We start from the raw sequence: 17,449 nt of genomic DNA, 5'->3' as shown, positions 1-17,449 counted from the left end.
ACTCACCCAGCAAGTAATGCACAGGCAACAAGAGTGCGAACCATAAAATGCAGATGTATCATGTATCTTCCCACAAATGCTGCAGTTGGCCCGGAAAGAACACAGCTAGGCAAAAGAGGAGAGCTGATTTATTCTTATCTACTTTAAATGTCAGCTTTACTCCTGAGTTTGAAAACATCACTGTAATATAGAGAGTGTGTAGGTAGTAGGTTTGCTTTTCTCTCTCCCCCCAACTGCCCTAATTCTTCTCTCTTTTATTTCCCAAGTATGATGGTGGCTGTGGAGCAAAAGTGGCCTCTTTCCAACAAATCATGCAGTATTAATATGAAGCTCAGCCGTCCCAGGACTGTGGATCCCAAAACTGTATTCCACCAATCTTCCATCTAGATCCCAAGAGTTGAAACAATGTGGGTAAATAGGACCTGAAGAAGATTATGGTCTGTCTCATTTTTCAGAAAATATATGAAGGCTCTGGACTTCTGCTGCACAAGGCCAGGATGGCCCTGGCTAGTTGTGGATGTCTGTGTTGTGGAAGCCCACACTACACACTCCTTTGCCTTGTAAACTGCTGGACTGAAACCGTTGCTTCGAAACAGTTCCCACCTTGCCAATGATTACTCAGGGGTACGATTTGGCTTCAAAGACTTTTAATCGACATGTAATTAACATATTTTATCCAAGTATTGATATTATTCTGAGCAAAGTTCTGTTGCCGATTAGCATTCTTAGTTTAGATGATGTAACAAGACTAAACATCATCAGAATTCCGTCTTCTGCAATGTGGTAAACATACTCAACTCTCTGGTCCCAGAATCATGAGATTATGTGGAAACTAGGGTTTTAAGGTGACAGCCATCTGATTATAATTGTAAAGTAAGAACATGGAATCATAGAATTGTTTAGGTTGGAAAGAACCCTTAAGATCGTTCGAGTCCAACCGTTAACCTAGCATTGCCAAGTCTTCCACTAAACCATATCCTCAAGCACCACACCTACACGTCTTTTAAATACCTCCAGGGATGGTGACTCAACCACTTCCCTGGGCAGCCTGTTCCAATGCTTGACAACCCTTTTGGTGAAGAAGTTTTTCATAATATCCAGTCTAAACCTCCCCTGACACAACTTGACCCCATTTCTTCTTGCCCTATCACTTGTTACTTGGGTGATGAGACCAAACCCTCCTTTCAGGTAGTTGCAGGGAGCGATAAGGTCCCTCCTCAGCCTCCTCTTCTCCAAGCTAAACAACCCTGGTTCCCTCAGCCGCTCCTCCTAAGACTTGTTCTCAACATGTGCCTTGAGGCCTTCAAAAATGCTTCAGACTAGACATATATTCCCTCTAATTTTAAAAAATGAATATTCTAAATACGTAGGTTGTTGGCGCTGGCTGGTGCACTGCCCGCACCTGTGGCCACAGAGAGCGGCAGGTTGTCCCCACACACTCACATCCTTCTACCAAACGTTGACTGAACTCGCAACTCTCCCCACAGTCTCTGCCAAATATTAAGACGATGAACGCGTACATTGCAGCTTTAAACATAGTTAATGTGGAGGAAGGTCATCCTTTAGGAAAGCGGTCAAGTAACTGCGCTTCTGAGCCCCCGGGGCGCCGTCGGGAGCAGCTCTCGGAGTTTCTGAGAAGAGGAACTCCCTGCGGAAGGCTGTTTTGCAGCTGCTGCTGAACAAGCCTCTTCATTTTTTTGGGGTGTGAAACAAGCCGGCCCCCTTTGCGCTGGACCCGAACTCCCGCGAATCCCCCCCGGCGACGCTTTCACCCGCGCCAGCGGGAGTTCCGTGAGCAGGCGGCACCGGGAACCGTTTTTACCCGTTTCCCCCCGGGAACCGGCGGCGGAGAACCGGGGGGGTGTCCCGGGGAATGGGGGGATGTGTTCCGGGAGGTGAGCGCCGCCCGCCGCCTGTCCACCACCCGCCCTCCCTTCGCCTCCTCTCACCACCGCGACGGGACGGCGGGAGGCGGGGCCGTGACGTCACCGGCAGGCGCGGGGCAGCCGGGCGCCGCAGTGCGGACGGGAGGCGGCGGCGGCGGCGGCGGCGGCTGGGCCTGCGCGCACCTGTGCGGCCGCGCGATGGTGCGCTTCGGGCTGACCGTCGTCCGGCAGTGAGTACCGGGGCACCCCCCGCCCCCGCCGGTGCCGGGCCTTGCCCTTCCCCCATCGTCCCGCTGTCCCCCACCCCCACCCCCCTGCCGTGCCGGGACGTCCGTGACGTCAGTGGAGTTCCGCGCTCCCCGCTCCCCCCCTCTCCCCCTCCTCCCGAGGCGGTCCGTTAGGCGCGCGCGGCTCCTTCAGGAGAAACGGCCCCTGTCAGTCAGTCAGTCAGTCCCCTTTAGGTGTAACGGCCCCTGTCAGTCCGTTAGTCCTTCCGTCCGTCAGGGGTGGCGGGCGGGTGTGCGCCGTGAGGGAGCTCGTTTAGGAGTGGCAGTCTAACGTTTCTACTGTGAAATGTTAAAGAATTGGCGTTTGTGACTTAGTTGAAGTTGTTAAGGTGAGTTCTTCTTTCAAGCTACGGTGGACAGTGTCAAAGGTTTGTCCTTAACGAGACTAAACAGATCCAGCTTCTTTCAACTGACAGTAGTCAATTGCTTAACTTTTTTTTCCACTTCAGCATAATACAGTTTAATACTTGATCAGTGCAACTGGAGTTATGAAGACTTTTTTTTTTTTTTTTCCCCTTCTGATTGTCCTCCTGTTAAGAGTGACTCTTGACTTCCCTTAAAGACCTGGATCTGCTGATTTGGTGCTGCAGTTGCAGCCTAACTTTTTACATCAGCTAGAAAACATGTGAGCCTGAAACAATTTGTTGAACTTGAAATCTTCAGGTGGGACTCTTGCAGACACTTCAGAAAGGTTCTGTGATCAGTTACCTCTTTGGGGCTCATCTTGAGAACTTCCGTACAGCATGGTTGATAGCTCTCTGTATAAAAACCAAGCAGCACACTTTGGCCTTAATGCTGCAAAAAACTTACGCACATGATGTTTCAGTCAGGTGAGGAATCTCAACGAAGTCAACATGCTTAACTTTGTTCATGTCAAGTTTAGTTGTTAGATTTCCCCTCCTGAATAAATCTGCACATGGTTTTAGTCACTCTTCTCTTGAAATACTGTCAGTTATAGTTTTCAAGGTAGAATATTCTAATTCTTAAAGAAGGTGATGTTCATTCCAGTAGTTTTTCTGCAGCTCTGGCTTAATCTAGTGTTACTTCAAGCTGTGCAGTGTGCTCTGCTGCTGTCTTTGGTAGGTGCTCGAATTGGCTTCCCTTTAAAAGCACCAAGGTCTAGTTGGCTAGCACACGCTTTGCATAAGAGGACTCCAGAGTCTTCCTGCATCTTCTCTCTCTCCAGTATAGAGGTGTTATTGTAAAAGATGAATTTTGCTGCATTTACGATAAATTTAAGGAATTACTTTCCTTCCTTTTATCCCAGGTAGGTTTGTGTTAGTAAATATTGATGGCATGATTGGGGTTGACTACTTGAAATCGGTGGGTTTTTTTGTTACTGTAAAGTCTTCAGGTATGTCTTTTTGAAAAGAGGCTGTGCTGTACTACATCTCATTTTTCATAATCAGACTCTGCTGTATCCTCTTGGTATCTAATACAATAATATTTTTGAATGTTCAGTAAAATTATTGCGAGCTAATTTTTTTGTTTATAATCTCTTTCAGCGGAGAAACAAGATACAACAAAGACAAGATACTGCAAGGTTAGTGTCAGTTATTCTGACACTGAGATGGTAAATTATTCTTCCCTGCAAAATATGAAATCATGTAACCAACTGATGAAATGTTAAGTATTATTTCAGAATAACATTGTAACCCTTAAGAGACTTTATTTGTAAGCCAGGGTGTTAGCTTGATAGCTTTACAGAACTATGAAGCTTCTAGGTCAGTCTCCACAGAATGCCAACAAATAGTGGTGCATTTCTGGTATCAGCAGTATTACAATAGTTCCTTTTTCTGAACAGGGGGAAAAAAGGTTACCTGTAATCAAATAAAACAATAGCAGCACCTGTTCCTGAGGATGTCATAATGTCCCATAGCACTGTGTTAAATCTCAGCAGTATGGAGGCTGGGAAATGGGCTTCTGGGGCTCAGAGAAGTGAGAACTGCAGCTCTGGTGAAGAACCAGCCAGGTACACACTTGTATGATGGATTTGGTAAGGAGCTGCAGAAGGTTGGGTAAAAGTCGTGCTGTAAGGGGCTGTTGCCTTAAGAAGGTAGTCTGTCGCTTGCAAAAAAGCCTACAGTAGAACAAGGATGAATGAGAAGTGAAGATTGTTTAAATGCTTGATTTGTTCAATCCCAGCTCTTTCTAGGAAGGTGGCTTTTGGACAAAACATTTAAAACCAGACTTTTCCTTTATTGTGTCTGACTTGTACATCTAGAATTGAAAACGCTGAGCTGTATGGATGTCTGTTGTAGGAAAAATGAGGCTTACCACCCCAAGGAACCTAGTGGTGTTGTAGTCTGAATGAATAACCTTTATATAATGCTACGGGCTGTGAGGAAGAATCGTGCTTCTGGATTTTCCTACCTCTGTTTTGATATTGCACTTTACAGTTCTTGCAACATCGCTTTTTGGTCATAATAAAGTGAATAAAGAATATTCCCCTGCTTTATGTTCTTAAAAGTACCAGTGGTGTCTTTTAAATTCATAGCCCTTTGTGTCAAATGAGAGGTAGGAGGTTCCTCTCCCCTCTCCAGTGCAGAAAGTGAACATTGCCTTGTGTTTTGAGAGCTGTAAGACCTATACTAGCATGGTGGGGTCCGAGGTCTCACACGGCTGAATTACAGACAAGGTGCTTAGAACTCAATTTCTGGATTTCTGGTGTCCTTTTGCTATTGGAAGCATATAAATGACAGTGCATTTACTTGGTGAAAATTGTTTTTGTTGTTATTCTGGATCTGATGAGAATTGCACACTCTCTGCTTTGACTTCCTACAAAAGTAGAGTAGGCGATACAAGTGTCAACATTGTTACAGGTTTGTCCCTCTGCCACTTTCTTGGTTCTCCTACAGGCTCTCTGAGCTGTGACAGGAGCACACCTATTTCGTTCAAGTTGGATCACCAAAGTGCTGGTTTTCTCAACACTCTTCCAGAGCTCTGTGACCAGCTAGTTTCACAGACTACTCTGGCTGAAAACAGTTTTTGGAAGGCTTGCTGCTTTTCTGCTAGGTTCGTTCCATCATCTTGCTCGCTGTGCAGCTGCATAAGCATCAGTGTCAATGTGTGAGGTGGAGTAGGGGAGAGGAAGAGACTGCAACAGATTGTGTTTACGTCAACTGTAAAATTTTTGTGAAACTGTCTTTGGCAAAGAGTGTGTTCTGCTTTCTGCATTACAGAGAATCCCTTCTTGTTGCCTCATTTCTTCAAGGCATTGTCAACATTAGGGAATGGGGAGGAGCAGGCACTTCATATTTGTCAGGACTTGACTCTCCCGTTGTGCGTGTTTTTTCCATATGTGTATTTTAGTATCAACAACATTATCTCAATTGTATTGTTCTTTTTCTTATTTACCATCACCAAATCTGTTTATAGAGTTTGTTTCACTTGTGAGATTCCTCTTGCAGGAAGCCTACCAGCAACCATTCTAAAAAGGACAAGTGATTTGAAATTACTACTAATATTAGAAAATGTAGGCCTCTGCTTTATGCTTAAACTTGCTGTATGTATACATTAATATAAATATCAATGATGATCCTTCTGTCTTCCTAGCCTGCACTCCTTTTTTTCATACAATCTGAGTGAGTTTAGGGAAGACCTGAGGAACAGTGACTTTTACTAATGGTGGCTTTAATGAAGAAGTGTTTTATTATGACTGATCAGATTATTTATTGCTGCCATGCTTGCTCAGCTGCTAAATGATCTAAAATTTGCATGTCTTACTGTTGATGGGTTTTTATTTTGTAGGTCAAGGAGTGGATGAGCCGCTTTCTGCAACTGGTTTCAGACAAGCAGATGCTGCTGGTTTATTTCTCAGTAATGTGAAGTTTACTCATGTCTTTTCAAGTGACCTCCTTCGAGCAAAGCAGGCAAGTGCTTCTTGAGGCAACTGAATGTAAATACTACCTTCAGATTTCGGCATTTATTTGCTATTGATGATGCAAAAATAATACAGTGATGGAGGGCCAAAAGCATTTTGATGGACTTAGAACTGCAACTGGAGTTCTGTAGAATTCAAGAAGGCCTCAGTGAGTAAGGAAATTACCATGAGACCAGCTCAGTTAGGAAGCGATGAAGGCCAGCTTGCTTTTCAGGTTGTTATGCAGTGGTGTTCTTATGGATTTGCTGGTATTTTATATGTGCATAGGTTCTTTCTAACGGCGTAATCGGCACTTTGAGGTAACACAGACTGAAGTCAGTTTTTCTTTGAAGAAACAAAACAAATTGGCTGTGATATTGTTATGCTGTCTTATGCGTTGTGGCTGTATGCTGTGTTTTTCTGAGGAATGCAGACCAGTATAGGCAAGATCAAGTTTTGCTTTAAAGTCAGTACAAGGATTGTTAAATGTGCAGAGAGAGGTTGGATTTTGGCAGGAAACGTAATAGCACACCTCTCACCTTGATTACAGGTGATTTTGTGTGCAAGATTATAAAATACTCAAAAAATTAGGGAAACAGAACTTTTAAAGGTAGAGGAGTAGATCAGCTGTCCTAGGAAGGTCATATCTCCTGTGGAAGCCCTATCCTCAATTCTCTCTACTGTTACTGATGCTGTGATTTCAGGAGACATGTAGGCTTCACGTGGTTGACACTACTAAGTAATTCTTGATAGCTCTGCTGGTTCCTTGTGTTTTGCTCTGTTGTCCTGCTACAGAAGTCTGTAAAGCCTTGCTGTAAACCAGATCAACAATATCTAGCATAAATCCCCTTTTTCTCTTAAAACGTTCATCAACACTGCTCATCAGTTTTGCAGAACAGTCCCATAAACTGCTGTAGCAGCACAACTTAGGCAGAAAACAAACTAGAGAGACAGACAGGGAGGAGTGCAATAATTAGATATTTTTAAAATGCATAATAACTGCCTGACAAGTCACTTCCTTTAAGTGTGTGAATGGCAGTGATTGTATTTAAAAATATTAATAGTGCTTTATAGCGTTCATAAGACTGTCTGTGCTGTGTGCCTGCCTTGGGGGAATTGGTTTTGAATGCTCAACCACTTGAGAGTAAGGTTGGTGATTTTTTTCCTTATATTAGTGACAGCCTTTTCCATGAGAAGCATTTGCACTCTCATAATGTAGAAGACAGACCTGAATTTGTTCTTTGTATAAAGGAAATGTGTTTTGCCATTCGTTTGACAAGCTATCCAGACTTTGTCGAAGCTTTTCCAAAGATGTGTAAAGCTGCAGTTTCCATTTGCTTGGAACTCCCTTTTTTGGCAGCTGCAGATTTATGAAGAAGTGTCCTTTAGTCTTTACTACACTGTCACTTCATAGCTCAAGCATGAGAGGAATGTACAAGTTCCTTTGCAAAAGAGAATAAATGGGTTTTAAAGAAACTGTTACTGATAAAGATTAGTTTTCCTTGCAATGTTTCCTGCATCAGCTGTAGTCAGGGTGTGTGCTGGTTACTGGAACCAGGAGTGGTACGCGGTCTGGCTACTGCCTGTGGCTGACAGCTGAACGTTCAAGCCTGAGCAAGATAGGAGAAATGCAATGATTCCTGCTGGGCAGGAATTCTGAGAGCTACAGGAGATGCAAAGTGAGCAGGTATAGGAAATGCAGAGAGACTTTGCAGGGAAGCTTGTTTGAGAGAGTAAGCCTAGGAGGGAGGGTCAAAGACTACGTCCAGAAATTGGCAGGGCAGAAGACAGCAGGCAGACCTGCAATGTGAAAATAAAAAAAAAGACTAGTGAGGCAGACTGGGATGTGGTATGAACAGAGCATGATTCTGTAAGACTCATAAGCTTAACAGAGCACAACACCAAAGCCTGCAGGGGAATATGGGGCCTACTGTGAGATGCTCATGCCGTTGGGACAAGAACTCTGCAGCAGTGAAGGGAGGTTCTGGACTGGGGCAGGCTGGGCTCTGAGAAGGATGAGAGAAAATCTTTGAGGCTTTTACATATGTAAAGTGGGCCTAATATCCCTTCTCTCACTGGGGTGCTGTGAAGATTCAGGAACGTTTCTGAAGCATGCTGATATTCTAGTAATGGATAGTATAGGAAAGGTGTGAGGAAGTTAATCTCATCTTCAGAGCAGATTTTGGTTTCAGCGCAGTAAATGAGGCTTCATTTTCAATGTTTACGATTTAGAGTACGAATTAGTGCTCAGTAGGTGAATGTTGTCTAATCTAAGTACTGAACAGGACCTCAGTACTGGAGAAATTTCAGGATATGATAATACAGTTAACTATGCTATTCATATATACAAGGACATTGATTCAACCCTATGTGAATTTTGACATTACTCTGTGACAGAAATGTAAAGTTGCAACAGAAAGCCTTTCCTAAGCCATACATTAATTAGGTCACAAAATCTTGTTAGTACAACAGGGCTGCTTATTATTTGCCAGAATCCAAGGAGCCTTTTCAAAATTACTTCTTTGAATGTCAGTTAGATTGGATGTGGACATTTGCACAAGACTTGCAGCTGATATTACCAGTCAAAACTATGCAAATCCGGTACAGCCTTCACACACTGGTGCATGTAAGAACAGGAGCAGGTTAGCCATCCTTTAGTTCCCATTATTGGCTGCAGCAGCGAGACGGGTCTATGATACCCAACATGCTGGAGGCTGTGTTAGGCAATACTTTTCCAAAGTGGTATCAGAATTTCCTCTTGATCAGTTGTCTTGCCCTCCCTGCACCCCCAAAATCATATGCTTCCATGGAAGAAAAAAAGATACATAGCACAAAACTTAAGACATCCAGCCTATTGTTAAAAGCAGACTAAGCCCCTTGGGTTTTCTCTGTCTCTTAAGCCATGCTATCAGAAGGCAGGTGAATACAATAAGCTAGATATTTCTTTTTTCCCCAAGTGTATCATCCAGTACATTTTTCCTTCTTAACATCGAGTCTGACACTTCAGTATGTTGCCAGCAAATACCCTTCTGCCTCTTCACTGCTTCCAGAGTATTTGATTTCTGAGGTGCATTACGTAGCCACTTGCCAGAAAGTAATTTCATTTGTAAGATGCTATGTTTTTCACAGTTGGATTAATTGATCAGTTTTTAGGAACATACTGCTTGTGAATCTGACCCACATACTACAAGTAAAGAACATGTTGTCACAATTGCTTTGTGAGTGGCAAATCCTGCTGCTACTGTGCATCATGCTGCCCACCTTTCATGGGTGCTCAGTGTCTTTGACTGTTTTGGACTTTGAATTGTGAAAGAACTTTCAAAAGATGGCAGTGTTTCTGCCTTTTATGGCCTGACACAGGCCATATATCCAATTCGGACAGACACGACTCTCTGAAAAACTTTTTATCTTGTTTGTTTGGGTTGTTGGGCACTACTAATGTGATTCGCATTGGCTGTAGTGGTGTAAGATGGTCTAGCTATCCCATGAGAAAACAGCTCATTTATGCGACTGTGTATTCACTTTTTAGACTGCTGCCACAATTCTAGGAAAAAATAAGTTTTGCAAAGATTTGGAAATCAAGTATGATGCAAGACTTCGAGAGAGAGTAAGTGCCAAAAGAGTTTGTTTTAATATTGAATGTTGAACAATTTGAAAATGTAACTTACTGGTGATGGGTATCCTGGCTTATTAAATGGTGGATTTAACAGTGAAGAGCACTAATTGATGTGTTTTTAATCACTGAAAACTGAACTATTCACATCAGGTACTATAAACTGCTTGCAGACTTGGGAAGCAAAGCCAAAATTTAGTGATTAGTGCTGTAGCTGTGATGCTTTAATGCTTTAAGTAAGGTAAGATTTACATGCAGAGAGAGTTATCTTAAATGTAATAAAAAGCTTAGCTCTTCTTTCTAACCCCATACGTAAAGTGTTAAAGATACTCCCTCTGCCTGCCTTCTGTAGCCTGATTGCACAACTCAGTGTTGGCTTTTTAGCTGTTTATACCTTTTCATTTGCACAAAGACTACTGAAAAGCTTTCTGCTGACCATGGAGTCTGCTTTCCTGATTAGCCTCTCTGCCTGATAACAGGCATAATGGTACCTCCTGTCTGCTTTTAAGTGTGTCTTGATCAGAATAAACTCAGATGCTGGCTGTTTCTGCTAATATGACTCACCCTTCAGATGCTACACTGAGAGTGTCAGCTGAATTTTAAATAAGGAAATGCTATAAAACCAAAAGTGGGATGGCAAGTTGCCATCAGGCAAATAAGTGTTCAAGAAGCAGAACACGATTGTATCATTTCCTACTTAGATTTCTTTTTTTTTTGGTCAGAAATTCCAGTTCTTCCCCTGAAATCAGCAAGTTAAATACCTCCCAAACTTCTTTGGTTCCTTTGCCACCTGACGTTTTGGAAAATATTACAGTTCATGATACAGAATTTTAGAAAGAATAATCTTCAGTCTCTGTTACACTTTTTTCCCCTTTCACGGTGTTTGTATGGATGTATAGAAATGCCAGTACAGTGTCTACAGGCCACAGGTTGTAAGTCACTACTCTGGATAACCGAAATTAAGTTTGAATTGCATGAAAAGAAGAAAAGTCCTTTAAAAGAACATATGTCATTGACCCTATTAATAAAGTTTTATTCTCTCATGCCTTGCTTTCATGAGACAAGTCTGGAAAAATCTTTAAGATTAGGATTTCATTTTCAGCAGCTTCAGAGCACTTATTTCTTCATGTCTTTCTTAATGTTCTTAAATTGCCAATATTTTGCTTTAGAGAAAGGGATTGAGAGGCTGAACTAAATGTGTTTTGGTACATTTAAATTCTGAAGACTGTAATAAATTAATTATTATGACATCTAATTGCATATCCACAGCAAGTGGATAGTGACATAGAAGCCAAAAAAGCCTCAGTAGTGAGTGCATGTCTGTATCCTAGTCATCAACATCTGGATTTCTGGAATGTGCATAACTCAGTGTTTGGCAGTATAGCATCAGCTCTTACTTTCTCAAAATACCATAACTGCAGCGTTTTCAGTCTTCGGATGTTCCAAGGAAAGACCAAAGCTTTCCATTGGAAAATATTTTTCATCTGTTAGTGGTAATGAAGTATTAATCTTCAGAGGGAAGAGTGTTAATCTGTTTTACAATTGTTAGAGAAGTACCTTGGAAAGATCTTCAAGGTCAAAAATGGTAAAGCACGTCCAAGTAATCTATCTTGTAAAATACACTACAGATGATAAATATTATGTTTTATAATGGGACTTCTAGTGATCCAGAATAACTAGCTGGTATATATGGGTTCTTACTACTGTTTCTCATATGGCCGTTCTATTTGGAGGTCTCAGGAATAAGCACATCACTAAAGATAGTTAATTGCATGTTCTCTGAGTCCACTAGCATATGTTTTTAAGATCTTTTTTGCCTTTCTTGTTCTCTGAAAATACTGTCCACAGCAGTAATGTGTATCCTGAAAGAGTGGGGGGAGGCCTTTTTGGTTTGGGGTTTTGTTTTTGGGAAGTTTTTTTAATGTCTTTTTCAAAAATTCAGATTTTAAAATGGAATCATCCTCCTCTGTTGTGGAGATTTCAGAGGTCTGTAGAGAAAACATTTGTTTCTTATATGTGAAAAATAATTCCCTGTAGTCATTTGCAAATGAAAAGTAAATGGAGTTTAACCTTATGTGAACAGCTATGTACAGAGGTGGTTGCAATGTAACCTCAGCTGCAAAGACACTTGAATTTTGTATGCTAAGAATGAGTGTCAAGAATGTAGGAAAAATTCTCAAGGCAAAGATCAGGCTGAAGGTAGTGTTTTGAATGTTAATACTTTAAATGAGATACTGCTCTTAATGTATTTCTCTACTCAGCAAATACATGTACTTTAACTTCAATAGCAGCTATAAAGATACCTCCTCCCCCAATATTGGTATAAAATGTAAAAGGTAGTTAAGCCTCCATGTTACGCTCGGGAATCCAAGAAAACAAAGCTGTTAAGAGATGTTTGCATTGGAAGCGCCTCTGCAGACTCGAAATATCTTGCTAAGCCCCCTCTTCGTAACTTACCTCTTACAGAAATACGGTGTTGCAGAAGGAAGGCCTTTGACTGACCTCAAGGCTATGGCAAAGGCTGCCGGAGAGCAGTGTCCTTCATTCACACCTTCTGGAGGAGAAACACTGGATGAAGTATGGTATTTATTTATTTGTGCTCTAGTTTCTAGGCCGTTTCATGAGTGCAGATGGCTACTTAGGAACAACTTATTGAGAACTTAGCCCAACCAGAGGTAGCTACTTTCCAAGCTAAGAACACTACCTGACCTGATTGCAGTGGCTGAATCTCTTTAGAACCAAAATATTGATTCTGAGACTGACTCCTCATGAAGCTCTCGTTTGCAGAAGGATGATGGCAATTACTCTCAACCTTGGCTTTGGAGGGCGGAGGAGTTTTTACAGCATTCAGAGACTTATCATTAATTTCTGAGACTTGTCGGTCATAAATGTTTATCTTTTAACTGAAGTAGTTATATCAGATTTCTGAAAGCTGAAGTCTCTTGCATTCTTCACAATGTACTCTTCTGACCTTTCTCTTTAGGTAAGAGAACGTGCAAGGGATTTTTTTGAATTTCTGTGTCGGCTAGCTGTTGAATTGGAACAGAAGGAGCAAGATGTGCATGGTGCAGCAAGCAGAAGCTCAGGAGCATCTGAAGAACAGTTAGTTTTCCCATGGACAAACCACTGCAGTGAAGCAGAACTTAGCTCTGGTAACAGTGGAGCTTCTAAAATGTTAGATGCCAATATATTAGTGGTGAGTCATGGAGCCTACATGAGGAACTGGATTGGTTATTTTGTTTCAAATCTAAACTGTACTTTACCAAGAAATTTAACAAAGTCTCAGTTGTCTTCTGTCAGTCCCAATACAGGAGTTAGTCACTTCATTATAAAACTTGAAAACGGAAATTTGTTAAAACCTGAAATAACATGTGTTTGTCTTAATCAAGACTCTCACTTAGTGGATGTGGGAGCTGAATGTGTAGCTCCAAAAGTGTTTTAAGTGTCTCTGTAGGGGAAGTGGGTTTAGATCACCATAATACTAAGCGTGGGAAAGGTATGTGTAGTCATTACTGAGATTGACTGGAGTTATTGACACTAAACTGGAAAATCGAAGACATACAACTGCTTACCATCTTAAAATAACACAATTTGCATGGTCATAGTGCCCGACATAAGTTGGCACTAGAGAAATAACACAAATGTTCTTTTTGAACAGAGCCATACTTCAGTCACTTGCATATCTGCTCCTAGAGCGCATAGTTTTAAAAACTTCTTTTGATTAGTCGGTAATTATTTTGGTTATCTCCAGATAGAGGAGCTGGGGAGGGGAGAGGAATGGTACCTCAAGGATGACCTATACTGTATTCTTGTTTTATTACAAAATGCTATATTGTAATATTAAACATACATGCTGTCTTAAAATAACTCTTTTTAATGCAGTAGTATAACCTAAAAAGGAGCATTGCCTAGTGGAAAAGGTTTGGTACAGAGTCAGGGGACGTGTTCCTGGCTTTGATACTAAATAGCTGTGAGACTCTGGGCAAATCTCTTTTCCATTTGTAAAACAGGGACAATGATATACCTACCTCGCAGGAGTGTTTTGTAAGAAATTGTTAGTGTTGTTGAGGCTTCTGTTGAAGAGCACTGTACACAAACATATAGTATTTATTTTTAACTGTAAGCAGGACGAGGAACCTCATGTGCGCATAGTTGAAATAATGGTCTCTCTTCTGAAAAGGAACCTTCTCAACAGGGTGAGTTGCACCCGACTAGAATCCTGTTGCCAGTTGCAGCCATATACTTGGTGGATGAATATTTTTGCCTAGAATTAGGCAAGTTTGATTGCTTGATGGTTGCTTGTAGTTGCTGTTAGTACTGTATTCTTTCCCCGCTGGGGTGTTTGTAGTGTTACTGTGTAAGCTTATCTGACTTATGTTATTTATAACATCCACATACTTTTTCTTCATTTGCATATTTTAAGCCTGTTTTAAAAAAAATAAAATTAAAGGTTCCTGAATAGAACTCCATTTCATCTCTGTTTCTTTTGACGTAAAAATCTTTGTTAATGTTACTCTGTGAAGTTTTGCTTGGATCCTATAACTTCCGGGTTTTTTTCTGGAAAAACCCAGGCTGGTCTTACATTGCTTGCAATGACACAAAGTGAATGTTTGACTGAAGTTGTGATTTTTTTGTCCTTTTTAAAAATACGCTGTCCTGTGTACTTCAGACTACTCGATTTCTTTGCCTTGAGGCAGAGACTTGAATTCTGAGGAGGAAAAAGAGGTTCCTGTTGTTTCCTTGAAGAGGTGGGTACCTGTACTTTACTGCGGCCTTACTGAAAAACAGCAAAATAATTATTTAATCTGACTCTAGTGACTGTACTTTGCTTCTTTCACTCCTGTGGCTGTGATTCAGTAGGAAAGTTCTCATGATTCCTAGCTGAACACAGAACAGGGACCTCCTTCCGTTCTCCCTGCTGTTTGCCCGATGCTAATACTGCTAGAAAGTAGAGGATGAAGTGGGAAGTGTTCAGCCCTAGGGTGACCAGAGATAGGCTTTTAAGGTAGTGCTCCCCAGAACCTGGGAATGAACCTAAGGCTTTTTACTTGCAGCAGGGCTTGTTTATCTAGCCAATGGCCATGAAACCGTCTGCTGCTGTGCCTGAAAACTAGTCTGTAGAGAGTAAAGCAGCTTGCCTGATGTGTAAAGATGGGTACTAGGAACTGGTGTTGGCAAAGATTGGTCTTTCAACCGATCTTGCTTGAAATATTAACAAGTCTTAACAATCTTAAGTTGGCGAATTTTAACTGGTGTTTTATACTGAACTTCTGCATTGATAGGCTAAACTTGCTACTTATTGGTCAGCTGGCTTCCTTTCATTTCTTTACAGAAACAGAGGAAAGCCACTTCATTATGTCTCTTCATTCCCCATATGAGGCAGTTCATAAATGTACAGGTGTATCTGGGCAAAGTTTTGTGACGGGTTTTCCAGCCAACATGAAATCTTCTTAATGTAGAATCCTGGGAAACTTGAGATTGCTCGATAACATAAAAACAAGCTTTGGTCAAAATGGCTCTATTTCATGTTCAATTTTATATAAGCAGCCTTTGCTCAAAACAGAAATCAAAAAATATTCTTATGCAAAGTGTTTCAGTGTAACTCAGAAGTAAAAATTTCTGAATTCACAATAAAATGTTCAGAAAATTAGTAAAATTTTTGTTTTTAGAAAGCCAGCCAACTTGAAAAATCCTTGGTAGCCAACCATTATTGGCATTATGCATGATTACCACCCAAACGGTAAGTTAGTGTTTGTGAAATTAAAAGGGGCCTGTTCCAAATCGAAGGTACAGAGATGACAGCGGTAGCTTGAGGAACTGCTCAAGACTTTTGTTTAAAAGTGTCCATAGATTTTTTTCACAAATAAAAGAATTCATTCTTAATATACTAGAGGAGGTAAGTTGTGTACACAGGAAGGAAAAATGGGGATGTGGGCTTTTGGCTGGAATCCTTGAGCTTCTTGTGAAATGCATCTTCCTAGAGGGCTCCTGAATACTAAACTGATGATCACAGCCGAAGAAGGTAGAAGAGTTTTAACTATGTCTACTTAACAGCAGTAATGGCAGAGGGTGGGACAGGACTTCATTCTTGATTTGCTTGTCCCTGGCAGTGCCTGTTTATTTCAGGAAGGCTAGTTACATAGCAGGAGACTATCCTGCTGGTGCTTTAAATAGCTTGAACTTTTCTGTGATTGCCATGCCCTGAGTTTGGTCAGTCATTCCATTAATACCTCTTGGAGCCAGAGTAACCAAGTTGAAAATGCGCATCCTTCATCAGCTAGAAAATGAGTGGAGGCCTAACACGTTTTCCTCCCTAAGTCAGTAACTTTTGTCAAATACTTCAAAACATACTCACGATTTCTGTGCTTCCTTTAGTTTTAAAGGGTTCTTTTTCTTTCCTGCTTACCCTCAAGCAAGTTAACATTTTTTCTTGCTGATGAGATAAATATCTTATGAAACATCTACTTGTTAATGCTTTGCCACTTCATGGGTAATACTCTTCACGTAGGGTTTTTTTGACTCTTCCTCTATAGTATGCTTTACCTTCTTTAATGTATTTGTAGGTGGTTAAAATTTAGACCCATCCTAAGAAACCTGTCTTTATGATTTTTTTCTTTAAGTTATTGTTAACAAATTCTTTCATCTTGTGTTAACCCTTACATAGGGCAAGCAGCAGGAACAATAGTGTCTAACCATGAAAAATACCAAAGGCTAAAACCAAGTTTTCTAAACAGCTCCTATGTTAATAAAGTAACATTTTTTCAGTGAAAAACTTAGGAGCCACAATCTCCTAATTAAGACTTTGTAAAACACACTAAATCGGTGCAAACACCTCTGCCAGTGGCTGGGGGAATATAAGCAGTCAGGCATGTTCTGCAGCTGCCCTATTGTATTCTTTCCCTGTGTATCTGCACCTGACATGTTGGAGACAGGACACTGGCCTAGGTGGTCTTATAGCCTGCCCTAATATAGTTACACTTTTTATTTCACCTTTGCTATATCATATGTAAGCTTCTCTATGCATTAAGAAGTAAATCAGTAATTTTGGAAACCTCTGAAGTTAATTGTAAGCCCTTTTTTCTTTAGGTCTATGTATAGTACTGGTCTTTTTTTAAGCCTTTGAAATGACACTGAGATTAAATCTTTCCTCTTGCTCTTTTAATAAAGTGACTCTTGGACATTTGTACAGCAATTCCGTACAGTTTATTGGGAGAGGAGAGCTGCAGTTATAGATGGTTCTGTTAGGAATAGTAGTAGAACATAAATATTTGAGGGATTACTCAGTAGTGGGCAATGAATATTTTGTCCCTGTGAAATGCCAGTCTCTAATTAGCAGCAGGAGACAAGGCCTTAACTACAGGGTGGATTTTCAACAGTAGCTGCCAAGATGTAAGAGAGACCGTGAAAGCAGGTCGAGCTGTTAAACACATTACCAGGATGACAAGAATTTCAAGTGATAAGAAAAAGGTAAATTCCTTTTGAATACCTTTGTAGTAAAATAGAGCTGAAATAAATGTTAAAGCATGTCAGCTTGCCTACATAATGGCCTGTAGCCAGATCTGAGAGAACCAATGCACACTTTAAAATTATCTGTTAAACTGGTGAGAGTTAATACAAAAGCAAAAGCTGTCTTGGCAGGCTTTTTCAGCAGAACAATAGGAGCAGAAAAGGTGACTGTAGAGACCACCAAGATCAAGAGGAAACTTGGCCTCCTTTCTAAGCTCACGTTTTCTTTTGCTGAAGAGTCCAGTGGTATCCTGCTCCCAAAAAAGTGATGCTTCAAAAGGTAGGGGAGTTGTAA

At 41.1% G+C, this 17,449-nt stretch overlaps 1 protein-coding gene across 3 annotated transcripts; it reads left to right on the top strand.

Annotated features, from left to right (window-relative positions):
* The first annotated feature begins 1,963 nt into the window (after nucleotides 1-1,963).
* On the top strand, nucleotides 1,964-14,117 carry TIGAR (TP53 induced glycolysis regulatory phosphatase). 3 transcript variants are annotated; one of them, XM_075111330.1, is made up of 6 exons: nucleotides 1,964-2,116; nucleotides 3,679-3,716; nucleotides 5,924-6,045; nucleotides 9,565-9,642; nucleotides 12,115-12,225; nucleotides 12,632-14,117. In XM_075111330.1, the coding sequence occupies exons 1-6, from the start codon at nucleotides 2,085-2,087 to the stop codon at nucleotides 13,088-13,090; spliced, it is 840 nt and encodes a 279-aa protein (XP_074967431.1). In that variant the 5' UTR covers nucleotides 1,964-2,084; the 3' UTR covers nucleotides 13,091-14,117. The 3 variants fall into 3 exon arrangements, with proteins under 3 accessions (XP_074967431.1, XP_074967449.1, XP_074967441.1); XM_075111348.1 differs by having other exon boundaries at nucleotides 1,981-2,116; nucleotides 3,679-3,798; XM_075111340.1 differs by lacking the exons at nucleotides 1,964-2,116; nucleotides 3,679-3,716 and adding an exon at nucleotides 3,777-3,798.
* The last annotated feature ends 3,332 nt before the right edge of the window (nucleotides 14,118-17,449 follow it).

This window comes from Phalacrocorax aristotelis, chromosome 1, assembly GCF_949628215.1.
Source record: "Phalacrocorax aristotelis chromosome 1, bGulAri2.1, whole genome shotgun sequence".
Classification (NCBI taxonomy): domain Eukaryota; kingdom Metazoa; phylum Chordata; class Aves; order Suliformes; family Phalacrocoracidae; genus Phalacrocorax; species Phalacrocorax aristotelis.
The sequence above is the reverse complement of the archived record's forward strand: the minus strand, read 5'-3'. Positions and strand labels throughout refer to the sequence as shown.

Coding starts and splice junctions, on each gene's coding strand:
- TIGAR (XM_075111330.1), top strand. CDS start 2,085: ATGGTGCGCTTCGGGCTGACCGTCGTCCGGCA. Junction 2,117..3,678: donor GGGCTGACCGTCGTCCGGCA/GTGAGTACCGGG, acceptor AATCTCTTTCAG/CGGAGAAACAAGATACAACA. Junction 12,226..12,631: donor GAGGAGAAACACTGGATGAA/GTATGGTATTTA, acceptor CTTTCTCTTTAG/GTAAGAGAACGTGCAAGGGA.